This window comes from Hylobates moloch, unplaced genomic scaffold, assembly GCF_009828535.3.
Source record: "Hylobates moloch isolate HMO894 unplaced genomic scaffold, HMol_V3 SCAFFOLD_15, whole genome shotgun sequence".
Taxonomy (NCBI): domain Eukaryota; kingdom Metazoa; phylum Chordata; class Mammalia; order Primates; family Hylobatidae; genus Hylobates; species Hylobates moloch.
The window spans coordinates 27,804,180-27,817,558 of record NW_026652290.1 but is presented as its reverse complement, the minus strand read 5'-3'; the positions used below and the strand labels follow the sequence as shown (position 1 = coordinate 27,817,558).

General features: G+C 45.4%; 1 protein-coding gene across 2 annotated transcripts in view; it reads right to left on the bottom strand.

The window, feature by feature from the left end:
- TCF7L1 (transcription factor 7 like 1) overlaps positions 1-13,379 on the bottom strand; it is a 176,429-nt gene that overhangs the window by 8,070 nt on the left and 154,980 nt on the right. For both annotated transcript variants that reach the window (XM_058428793.1, XM_032177768.2), the window contains exon 5: positions 43-175. In XM_058428793.1, coding sequence (XP_058284776.1) covers positions 43-175 — 133 coding nt within the window. The remainder of the gene's footprint in view (positions 1-42; positions 176-13,379) is intronic.

Below are 13,379 nucleotides of genomic sequence, written 5' to 3'. Positions count from 1 at the left end.
ACCCGCCCTGCAGCAGCGCTGCCTGAGTGGCAGACGACTTACCTGTCTTTGGATCGATCTCTGGGGAGAGGTGGGTGGGAGGGGAGCTGGGGGAGAAGTGGTCATTGCTGTAGGTGATGAGGGGAGTCAGCGGATGCATGTGATGCGGGTGCTGAACGACAGGAACTTTATTAGACTGAAAGAGACAAAAAAGACCAGGAATAGTTGCCAAGGAGATAGAGAATACGACCAGCTGTTATTTATGGAATCAAGTAAGTGCCAGGTATTTTCCAGGCAACATCCCATTCAGTCCTCCAAACAGTCCCTAAGAGATGATAGCAGTGGACACAGCAGAGAAGCAGCAGCAGGACTTGAGAAGGGATCACACCCACCCTCCAGCTTCTCCCCCAAGACAACCCTCCATTGCTCCCCTCACGTGCACTGTGTGTGGGAAACACTACAGGCTTCTGAGGAATGATCTGCGCTGTGTCATCTCAAACACTACAGGCTGCTGAGGGATTATCTGCGCTGTGTCATCTCACTGAATCTAAAAAGGTTTTTTTTTGTTTTGTTTTGTTTTGAGATGGAATCTTGCTCTGTCACCCAGGCTGGAGTGCAGTGGCGCAGTCTCGGCTCACTGCAACCTCTGTCTCCCAGTTCATGCAATTCTCCTGTCTCAGCCTCTAGAGTAGCTGGGATTACAGGCATCTGCCACCACGCCTGGCTAATTTTTTTGTATTTTTAGTAGAGACGGGGTTTAACCATGTGGGCCAGGCTGGTCTCAATCTCTGACCTCAGGTGATCCACCCACCTCGGCCTCCCAAAAGTGCTGGGATTACAGGTGTGAACCCCTGCACCCGGCCCTGAAAAGGTTTAACACACATTTTTCAAATAAACTTCATAGAAACAGTCGCTCTCAGGTTCAAGTCTGGGACTGGGAACAGGGCAGGGGGAGAGTTGCCCCCATTAGACCTCATACTACGAAGTCTCATATTCAGGCTTTACAGACTCAACCCCAAAGCACTTGAAACTCTGCCGACCTCATTACCACATTCTGTGTAAAACACCACCAAATGGAAGGAGCACCATTATTTTATAAAGCTATTGAGAAAGAAAAACGCTGGCACGCCACAGACACATCTTCAGAGATGTTAACATGGGAAAAACCCGTGCGTCCTACAATTGGTAAACAGAATTGACTTTTAATTGTTTAAACCTAATCTGACTTATCCATAAGGCTTTTTATTTTAAAAACATCTACACGTCACTGAACCCTGCATTACAAACACAGCACCAGGCATAATGTCTACTCCTTATAACCTAGAAAAGAAGCTGTGATTACCCCCATTCCAGAGATGAGGGAACAGCCCAGAAAGATTACATGACTTAGCCTGGGACACAGTAAGTGGCAGAGCTGGGATTCATATCAGCTGTTTATGGCTCTAATAAACAAGAATGTTTTCTCTTGTACAACCTGCCTCTCCCAGAACCTTCTCAAAATGTAAAACTTATCTGTCACAGAGAAAGGACAGACATTATGTTTTTTGATAATAAGATAAATGAGTTACAAGTGGAGAAGAGATTTCTTTTTAAGAGATTTGTGGCTGGGCGCAGACTCATGCCTGTAATCCCAGCATTTTGGGAGGCCAAGGCAGGCGAAACATCTGAGGTCAGGAGTTTGAGACCAGCCTGCCCGACATGGTGAAACCCTGTCTCTACTAAAAATATAAAAATTAGCCGGGCATGGTGGCGTGTGCCTATAGTCCCAGCTACCCAGGAGGCTGAGGCAGGATAATTGCTGGAACCCAGGAGGCAGAGGCTGCAGTGAGCCGAGATCATGCCACTGCACTTCAGCCTGGGTGACAGAGCAAGACTCCATTTCAAAAAAAAAAAAAGAGATTTGTAAAAAAGATGATTTGGAGGTGACCCAAGGGCTACAACTCCAAATGGCTATATTCCTGTTTGAATTTTTCATTTCATAGATTCCATGAGCCCTTTCTTTCCTTTCATGTGGTGCCTATTTGGTACTCATAATGCAAACTCCAATCCATAGATTTCCTGGGTATCCTTGAGCTCACCACAGCCTTGTTCCTTTTCAGTGTGCCAAGCAGAGAAGAGGCGGAGAATTAAACCGTTTATAACCATGACCACCAGGTGGCGCGAGCACGCAGCTGGGCCCTGCTGGTGGCTGGTGGGCTCACTGGATGTTGCATAATGAATTTAAAAATTACTGTCTTCTTACTGTTTTCACCTGTCCAATTACTCGTTTTTGAAGATATCTCCATATACATGAACATACAACACAAAAGTATTAAAAATTATTGTAAGATCAGATTTCGAGGAAGCCAATGCATCTTAACGATAGAGTTTCTGGAAACAGCTTTGTCTAAAGGGTGACTTTTAGTATTATAAATGCAATAGAATTATTACCAGAGTGAAAATAAATAATCACAATTAAAAAATACATAAACTCTGTAATTTAAAAAAAGGCTAAATAGAAGCACACCAAAAATGTAAACAAGTTATGTCTGAGTGCTGAAACTATAGGTAATTTTGTTTTTATTGTCTCTCTTTCCATATTTTCCGACTTTACTTTCACTGTGATCTACTGCTTAAAAAAATATACTATGAATAACACAAACTTTCTAAGAAAGAAATACAAACTATATCATAATTGTATCACAAAGCATTTAGACAACATAACTGCACCATCCTAACCCTGTCGCTATGGTCATTTTGGCATATCTCCTTTCATTAAGACTTTCTGGGCATCTGTGTGTGTGTGTGTGTGTGTGTGTGTGTGTGTGTGTGTGTGTGTGTGTGTGTGTGTGTGTGTGTGTGTGTGTGTGTGTGTGTGTGTGTGTGTTTGAGACAGGGTCTCGCTCTGTTGCCCAGGCTGGAGTGCAGTGGTGCAATCTCGGTTCACTGCAGCCTCTGTCTCCCAGGGTCAAGCAATCCTCCCACCTCAGCCTCCCAAGTAGCTGGGACTACAGGTGCGCACTGCCACGCCTCGCTAATGTATTGTAGAGATGCGGTTTCGCCATGTTGCCCAGGCTGTTCTCAAACTCCTGGGCTCAAGCAATCCACCCACCTTGGTCTCCTAAAATGCTGGGATTACAGGTGTGAGCCACTGTGCCGGGCTCAGTGGCTCAAAATAAAATTTTATTTTATTTTGAGACAGAGTCTTGCTCTGTCACCCAGGCTGGAGTGCAAGTGGTGTGATCTCGGTTCACTGCAACCTCTGCCTCCTGGGTTCAAGCGATTCTCCCGCCTCAGCCTCCCAAGTAGCTGGGATTACAGGCGCCCACCACCGTGCCCGGCTAATTTTTTTGTATTTTTAGTAGAGATGGGGTTTCACCATGTTGGCCAGGCTGGTTTCGAATTCCTGACATCAGGCGATCCCCCTGCCTCGGCCTCCCAAAGTGCTGGGATTACAGGTGTGAGCCACCACGCCCAGCCTCTGCACCAGTTTTAAATTTACATTTATCTACATCATTTATAGCTGTCTTAAAAACTGGTGATAGTATTAGGAAATCCTGATTGCTCATGTGCTGTATTTGGCCTGGGGAGAAACCAGCAAACAGGACTCAATGGGTAACAGAATTAAGTATTAGGTTGGTGCAAAAGTAATTGTGGTTTTGGCTATACTTTTAATGGCAAAACCACAATTACTTTTGCACCAACCTAATACAAAGTAGGGAAATTTTTATTTGAAGATCTATGTATAGTTGTCGAAATGCTGTGTGAGTTCTTACTGTTTCCCACTAGGTGGCATCATTGTCCAGAAAATGAACCGGGAGGGAAAGCGGGAAGTAGATGTGGCCTCCTAGAAGGAAGGTTCTCCTTGCAGGCTTCTGTCCCAATAAAAGTTCCTGCTCATTGCTCTCCTCAGCTGCCCCCAGGGGCAGGATGTTCACAGCATATACCCAAACTGAGGACTAGGAATGTAGGGAACCACCGCACACCCCTCTGTGGATAACCCCAACAGAGACAAAACACACAAGCGTGGTGGGCGCGGGTGTGCATGGCCAGGCAGCTGAATCCAGATGCATCCAAAGAGCCCCTCAGAGCCACCTCAGACCTAAATCCTTCAGGCAAGCGCTGCAGGCCAGCTCCTACTAGCTCAGATGTTTCCCGTCTACTTCAGTCTGTTTCTAGAGTTGGTACAAGCCAAAGGTCTTTAAACTCTGGTCTCCCTAGGAAGCCATGTGTCCTTTCTCACATGCTTTTTTTTTTTTTTTTTTGAGACGGAGTCTCACTCTGTCACCAGGCTGGAGTGCAGTGGTGCAATCTCGGCTCACTGCAACCTCCGCCTCCCAGGTTCAAGCAATTCTCCTGCCTCAGCCTCCCGAGTAGCTGGGACTACAGGCGCCTGCCACCATGCCCAGCTAATTTTTGTATTTTTAGTAGAGATGGGGTTTCACCATGTTGGCCACGAGGGTCTCCATCTCTCAACCTCGTGATCTGCCCACCTCAACCTCCCAAAGTGCTGGGATTACAGGCGTGAGCCACTGCGCCCAGCCTACACTTTTTTTTTTTTTTTTTTTGAGATGGAGTCTCACTCTGTCGCCCAGGCTGGAGTGCAGTGGTGTGATCTCGGTAAAAACACAAAAATCAGCCAGGCGTGGTGGCACACGCCTATAATCCCAGCTACTCGGGAGGCTGAGGCAGGAGAATCACTTGAACCTGGGAGGCAGAGGTTGCAGTGAGCCGAGATCGCGCCACTGCACTCCAGCCTGGGCAACAGAGCGAGAGTCTGTCTCAAACAAAAATAAAATAAAATAAACAATATTAGATAGATAAATAAGTCTATTAAAATATTTTAATGCAATGTTAAAATGCTAAGAAGAAAAACTAAGAGAAAGTAGAAAAGAAATATAGAGGGGGTGAGCAGGTTAAACAGGATGTTTCCCAGGATGACCAGGGAAGGTGTCAATGAGAAAATGACTTTTTTTTGGAGACAGAGTCTCACTGTGTCCCCTAGGCTGGAGTGCAGCGGTGTGATCTCAGCTCACTGCAACTTCTACCTCCTGGGCTCATGGGATCTTCCCACCATGCCGGGCTAATTTTTTTTTTTTTTTTTTGAGACGGAGTCTTGCTCTGTCGCCCAGGCTGGAGTGCAGTGGCGCTATCTCGGCTCACTGCAAGCTCCGCCTCCCGGGTTCACGCCATTCTCCTATTCTCCTGCCTCAGCCTCTCCGAGTAGCTGGGACTACAGGCGCCCGCAACCACACCCGGCTAATTTTTTTTTGTATTTTTAGTAGAGACGGGGTTTCACCGTGGTCTCGATCTCCTGACCTCGTGATCCGCCCGCCTCGGCCTCCCAAAGTGCTGGGATTACAGGCTTGAGCCACCGCGCCCGGCCAATTTTTGTATTTTTTGTAGAGATGGGGGTTTGCCATGTTACCCAGGCTGGTCTTGAGCTCCTGGACTAATCAATCTGCCTCTCTGGGCCCCACAAAATGCTGGGATTACAGGTGTGAGGCACTGCGCCTGGCCTGAGAGCATGACTTTCACATTTTGAAAGAAGCGGGGAGCTGGACACGTTGATTGTGGGGAAGGACATTTTGGCCGCAGAAACACTAGTGTAGTATGCCCGGCATAGCACGTGTGAGGACCCACAGCAGGCCAGTGGGCTGCAGCAGAGAGGAGAATGAGGGTCTGTACGGATGTGTCAACAAATACTTTCTGAGCTCCTGAAAGTGGTGTGCTGCAGGCTACGAAAAATGTGAAGGTAAGTCAAGAGTCTCTGCAGGGCAATAGGAGAGAGAAAAGGCTCTGGGAACTGGAATGTGCTTTCAGGTCCTTCTGAGCAATGGTATGTTTCTGAGGTCTTTGCAAGTAGGACAGGATTTGTCATTCTTGGGATAAGCCTTTCCTTACCCAAACTCTTCTTTTCCCACTGTTTGCTGGCATTAAGGGTGGCAAAAGACAGCCCTAAGGTTACCTTTATTTTTGTTCCTTTGGCATTTGCCTTTTTTTCTCTTCTGCATGGATGCTTGAAGGAAAACATTTCTAAACTCTTGCAATTTGAACTGTTTTTAGGATATGTCTAGGTGAATGTCAATTTTCATTGAGTTTTATAGAATTCAAAGGAGCTCTTTCAATCCATAAATTCAAGTTTTTGTTTTTAGAGCCCACTTTAACTTTCTTAATTGCCTCTTTTCATTCAGTTTGCTCTCTTCTTTAGAAACACTATTTGTAGAATGGTTTTTAATTTTTTTTCTCTGTATCTATCAGCGACTTTCTCATCACAGTTACAAATGGCACAAATGTGACTTGCCACAATGTCAACTCCAGTCTATACAGAGATGAATGAGCTGGGAGACATGAGTAAGAATTTCAAAGACGCTGAAGCTCAACAGCAGAAATGAATGGAAGGAATGATGCAGGTGGAAAACCATCACTGCCTACTAAAACTAGTGGGTGAAAAATTGATGAGAAATAGGGCATTGGCATAGCCTTGGCGCCTCTCCCTACAAAACACTTGTTAATTACAAAGGGAAAAATTGTTACCCTAGGGTGGAAATGTTTGTCAGATACCACCTAATCCAAACAGTTGACGCTAACATCACTAATACTGGGACAAAGGCAGACTGTAGGGCTGCCTCCTGAAATGAGGTACCGAGGATGCAACTTTAGTGCAGTGACATTCTGGCCAAAAATGCACGATCTGAATCTAACCATGACGAAACATCAGACAAACCCAAACTAAGGGACATTCTACAAAACAGCTGGCCTGTACTTCTCAAAAAATGTGAAGGTCAAGAAAGACAAAGACAGGCTAAGGACCTCTGCTGGAATCGAGGGAACTAAAAAGACATGATGGCTACATGTAATCCATGATGCCGGGTGGAACCCAGGACCAGGAGAAACACATGGCTATCATGGACATTATTGGGACACGGGCCAAAAGTTCAATCTATATTGTGAGTTAGATAATAATATGAAAAGTTAATGTTACTGGCTGGGTATGATGGCTCAAGCCTATAATCCCAGCACTTTGGGAGGCTGAGGCAGGTGGATCATTTGAGGTCAGGAGTTTGAGACCAGCCTGGCCAACATGGTGAAACCCCGTCTCAACTAAAAATACAAAAATTAGCTGGGTGTGGTGGCGGGCGCCTGTAATCCCAGCTACTCAGGAGGCTGAGGTAGGAGAATCACTTGAACCCAGGAGGTGGAGGCTGCAGTGAGCCGAGATCGTGCCGCTGCACTCCAGCCCGGGCGACAAAACGAGAGTCTGTCTCAAAAAAAAAAAAAAAAAAAAAAGTAAATGTTACTTTCTTCATTTTGAGGACTGCACTGTGATTATTTAACAGAATGCCTTTGTTCTTAGGTAATATAGCTAAAATATTTAAGGGTAAAGGGTCACAATGTTTCCAAGTTACTCTCAAACTTTTCAGAAAAGAAAAAAACAGAGAGAGAGAGAGAGAAAGAGAGACAGAGAGAGAAGCACAAAGCCCAGGTGAAAAATGTGTGAATCTGGATAAAGGTTGTATGGGAGTTCCTTGTATTATTCTTGAAACTTTTCTGGAAGTTAAAATAATACCCAAAAGTGGCTGGGCGCGGTGGGTCATGCCTGTAATCCCAGCACTTTGGGAGGCTGAGGCGGGCAGATCACCTGAGGTCGCGAGTTCAAGACCAGCCTGACCAACATGGAGAAACCCTGTCTCTACTAAAAATACAAAATTAGCCAGGCGTGGTGGCACATGCCTGTAATCCCAGCTACTAGGGAGGCTGAGGCAGGAGAATTGCTTGAACCTGGGAGGCGGAGGTTGCAGTGAGCCAAGATCGCGTCATTGCACTCCAGCCTGGGTGACAAGAGTGAAACTCCGTCTCAAAAAAAAAAAAAAAAAAAACCCAAAAGTTAATACTGTGTATTAAGAATTACAATCAGTATTGAGGATACTACAGAGCACCAACAGGATATGCTATGGGTTTTGGAGTTTTCTGCATCTATGCAGATATACTGGTAAGAAGATATGTATAATTTTATTTAAAAAAATTTTTTTTTTCCAGACAGGGTCTCAGTCACCCAGGCTGGAGTGCAGTGGCCTGATCAAGGCTCACTGCAGCTTCAACCTCCTGGGCTCAAGCAATCCTCCTACCTCAGCCTCCCGAGTAGCTGGGACTGCAGGTATGTGCCACCATGCCTGGCTAATTTTTTTTTATTTTTAGTAAAGATGAGGTCGCACTGTGTTGCCCAGGCTGGTCTCGAACTCCTGAGCTCAAGTGATCCTCCCACCTCAGCTTCCCAAAGTGCTGGGATTACAGGTGTGAGTCACTGTGCCTGGCTATATGTACAGTTGTAAAAGGGAAATTCCAAGGAATATTTTTGAGAATTGGCATGTTAAGCAGCATCAGGTTTCTCAGCTCAACGCTGGGGCAGAGCTATTGATGCTCTTTCGGAGAGCATCCAGCCACTGGCTCAGCAATCAATAATTTGACATGAAACTCTCCAGTCTGCTTCTGAGAGTGACCCAATTTGCAACGCTAAAACTGGGTGTTTACCATTATTAGTGCAGACAATGTCCCTATGCCAGTGGTTCTCAAAGCTCAGTCCCCAGACCAGCAGCATAAGCATCACCTGCAAACTTGTTAGAATGGAAATTCTCAGGCTCAACCTACCGCGACCCACTGAATCAAACTCTGGGAGTGGAGTCCAGTGATTTGTATTTTACTAAATCCTCTAGATGACTCTGGTGCCTGCTAGGTTTGAGAACCACTGTTTTAGAAGTGGTTCTCATGAGGGCTGCAAAGTTGAAATCACCCAGAGAGCTTTTAAAATTCCCAATGCTCGGCTGGGCACGGTGGCTCACGCCTGTAATCCCGGCACTTTGGGAGGCCGAGGCGGGCGGATCACGAGGTCAGGAGACCAAGACCATCCTGGCTAACATGGTGAAACCCCGTCTCTACTAAAAATACAAAAAAATAGCTGGGCGTGGTGGTGGGCACCTGTAGTCCCAGCTACTCAGGAGGCTGAGGCAGGAGAATGGCGTGAACCCGGGAGGCGGAGCTTGCAGTGAGCCGAGATTGTGCCACTGCACTCCAGCCTGGGCAACACAGCGAGACTCTGTCTTAAAAAAAAAAAAATTCCCAATGCTCAGGCCACACCTAAATCCCATCTGAAACTCTAGGGGTGGGGTTCAGCCATCTTTGTCTTAACAAGTTCCCCAGATGACTCTGATGCCTGCTCAAGAGACCCACCAACGGGGTGATAAGGAACATGCTGCCAGTGTCTAAACAGTTTTGGTAGGGTCCTTCTAATACTGAGAAGATGACAACCAAGAGAAATTCTAATTTTGATCCTGCTGAAGATGCTAAACTCTGACAGGAAGTACTTGGACACGAGACTGTTAACACTTGCAATAATTTATTTCTGTTTAGAGTATGTTCTACATTCTGGAATCTCAAATGCTAATCAAGATCAATAGGTCAGGATGTAGCCATGTGTTTGCTTTTATTATTTATTTATAATTCTCTTTCCTTCCCTTGCCCCATCAGTATTAGACTTGCCCCTATGTATTAGTCTGTTCTTGCATTGATATAAAGAAATACCTGAGACTGGGTAATTTATAAAGAAAAGAGGTTTAATTGGCTCACAGTTACGCAGTTTGTACAGGAAGCATGATGCTGGCACCTGCTCGGCTCCTGGGGAGGCCTCGGGAAACTTTTAATCATGGAGGAAGGTGAAGGGGAGCAGGGGCATCTTACATGGTGGAGGAGGAACAAGAGAGAAAGAGCGGGGAAGGTGCTGCACACTTTTAAGTGACCAGATCTTACAAACACTTGCTCGCCATCACAAGAATGGCACCAGGAGATGGTGCTAAACCATTCATGAAGGACCACTCCCGTGATGCAGTCACCTCCCACCAGGCCTTACCTCCAACATCGGGGATTACAGTTAGACACGAGATTTGGGTGGGGACACAGATCCACACCGTATCACCTTATGACTTGCTCTGACCAATGGAATATTAGCAGACATGAAATGAAGTGAGAGGAAGCTTTCAATATGCTTCCTTTCTTTTGTATCTGCCACATGCCATGAGAAGAACATGCCCCGGATAGCCACTGGTCCTGGGATAACAGCCATGTGGAGAAGACCTGAACCTCCCCCTTAACAAGCTAAAAGAGCCACTCCAAGTGACCCACAGGTCCATCAGTGGAAAAAGAAATGTTTGCTAATGTAAGCCACTGAATTGTTTGTTACACAGCATTATCAAAGAAATAGTTGACTTGGGCTAGGTGTGGTGGCTCATGCCTGTATTCCCAGCACTTTGGGAGGCCAAGGCAGCCAGATTGGGTGAGCCCAGGAGTTTGAGACCAGCCTGGCGAACATGCCGAAACCCCATCTCTATAAGAAATACAAAAAATTAGCTGGGCATGATGGTGCACGCCTGTGGTTCCAGCTACTTGGGAGGCTGAGGTGGGAGGATCACTTGAGCCCAGGAGGTGGAGGTTGAAGTGAGCCAAGATTGTGCCACTGCACTCCAGCCTGGGTGACACAGTGAGACTCTGTCTCGGGAGGAAAAAAAATTGGGCCAGGCGTGGTGGCTCGTGCCTGTAATCCCAGCACTTTGGGAGGCTGAGGCGGGCGGATCCCCCTGAGGCCAGGAGTGCGAGACCAGCCTGGCCAACATGGTGAAACCCCGTCTCTATCAAAAATATGAAAAAATTAGCTGGCCTTGGTGGTGAACACCTGTAATCCCAGGTATTCGGGAGGCTGAGGCAGGAGAATCTCTTGAACCCTGGAGGTGGAGGTTGCAGTGAGCTGAGTTTGCGCCACTGCACTCCAGCCTGGGCAAGAGTGAGACTGTCTCATAACAAACAAACAACTGGAAACCATCTATGTCTGTCTATTTTTAAAATGTTTAAATAAAAGGCAACCAGGAAGAGAGAGGTGGCAAAGTTTCAAAGCTGGCAGATATTTCTGCCTTTGCACTAACCTCATCTAGATTTTTCTCCACACTTTCCTCTATCCCTCAACTCCTTACTCTCTAGGTCCCTTTTCTGATTCTGGATGCTCAGCCTAACAGCTAAAATTTGCATTAAAAAACCCCTGAATATCTGACCATTTTCCAAAAAGCTGGATTAAGTCACTCTAAAGTTTTGGAGAACTGCAACCATTTCCAAATTATCTGGATTATTTGTCTCGTGGTCTCTGGCCCCATTTGCCTGCAACTCAGTAGAATTTATTAGGCATCTACCTGGACAGGAAGCATTTTGGTCATCAGATAGAGAGCAAGTTATAAGTACACACACACACACACACACACACACACACACACACTCCAGACTGAAATACTATTTAACAAAATGTTTGTGGGTTGTGGGATTATAGATCTTTTTCTGTGCTTTCTGGCATTTTCCCAAGAGTTCTACACAGTGCATGCATTACTTTTATGATTCAAAAAAATATTTTTTAAAATTAAAAAACAGTTCTGAAAGAAAAAAGGGATTGGATCTTGGGTAAATGTGGGTAGAGAAGGGGTATTAACTTTTTACCAGACCATTCATTCTTCCATTCATTCAACAAATACTCCCGAGCATTACAACGGGCGCTCAGGTGCGATTCCTGTCTTTGTGTTGCTTATATTCTAGAGGGGCATATATGTGTTTTGTGTGGCTGGACACAGTGCTCCTGGGGGAGAGTGGAGGGAAGACAGGCACCTGGCATGTGGGGCCACGGTGAGGGGTCTGGATAATAATCTGCAAGTGATGAGATTACACTGATCGGATCTTACAAATAGTTGCTTATACAATGTTACTGTTAGTCTTTAGAGCTTGTTTTGAAGGTGTAAAGTCCAAATTATTAAGCACTTAACTTCATCCGGCACCCTGGCCCAGTTGTGACTTGCTTAGACATACTTCCTTGTTAGGCAGCTTCTACATGACTCACTAAATCTCTGCAAGTATGCAGGCTGTTTCCTTCACTTGCTCTACTCCCAGGGCAAACCTCATCTTAAATATTTTACTCCTGACTCTAAAATACATTTCATAATCTCGAGTATTTTAACAAGAAAGCCAGTGTCCAAACCTCTGTGACTCCCTTGGAAAAACCTTCAAGTCCTACTCACACGTCTGGCCTGGAGAGCCGCATCGGGTAAACTGGGATGTCTCTAGGTCCTCCTTCCACTCCGCCTCTGGTTTGTGATTTGCAATTACAACAATGATCCTCGACTCTGGCTGCCCCTTGGAATCTCCTGGGGAGCTTAAAAACTAAGATACCAGCCGCACCCCAGACCAATTAAATCATATCCTTGGGGGATTAGATGCTAAATTCTACAGGCTCATTATCTCTGTTACCTCTGCAATCTGTCCATTTGTTCTGGCACCTAATTCAGGCCCTCATTACCTCTTAGTTTTGCTAATTAAACAGTATTTTCATTGTTCTTTCCCTCTCATTTAATAATAGTAGAGGTAGCGGTAGTGGTGGTGGTGACGCTGGGAGTAGTAAGCTAATAGTTATTGAGGATTTACTTTGTGGTAGAGGCACAATTCTAGACTCATTACAATACACTCGCTCATTTTCGCACAATGACTCTGAAGTCAGTCCTCTTCTAATCCCCATTTAATAGATGAGGAAACCAAGGCAAAGAGAGATGAGGTAATTTGCTTGGAGCTGCATAAATAGAAAGAGGTGGATCTGGGATTTCAACCAAGTGTATTATACAGCCTCCCACTCACATACCCTCCTCCCCGGGTATCTCAGGTTTTGCTCCTGCACATACACACCTCTCGTTGGAATGAGATGCTCTGCCTCAAACATTGAGAATGATGGTCTTCTCCCCATCTGTTGAATTCCCAGTTAATGTTAAGATTTTCTCCCATAAATGTTCCTTAAGTTTTTGAGGCCTGTTTCTGCTTTGCTATATTATAATATAGACTATAGTAATATAAAATATACTAGAAAGCTATCCATGTTGCTATCTATAATGCCATGTGTGGCAACGGTTCATGCTTCTCTGCTCTTAGACAAACTAAGGGACCCCTGCTCCACCACAATGCTGAGTTGTTATTTGTGGAGCACACATCTGCAATGGTTAGATGTTTGTTTGGCAGTTGGAACTACGGGTGTAGAACTTTCTTGAGAGTTCTACAGCTCTCTTGATGGGATTTTATATATTTTTCTGTCACAAACATTGAGAGTAATAAGTGAAGATGAAGAGCTGATTTATTTGAATAAAAGTCTAGAAAGAAAATGGAAGCTTCAAAAGGACAAACAACTGATTATGTGTATTAATACAATATCTTGGACTCAATGAAAAGATTTACAGGAAGCAGAGAATAGTCAGGCCTTGGCTGTCAGCTGCATTGCAAAAAAGCAGGAAAATGAGTGGAGTTAGTTATTCGATGGCGACTGGAGCGCTGAGCCGGGCTGCAATGGAGTGGCAGAA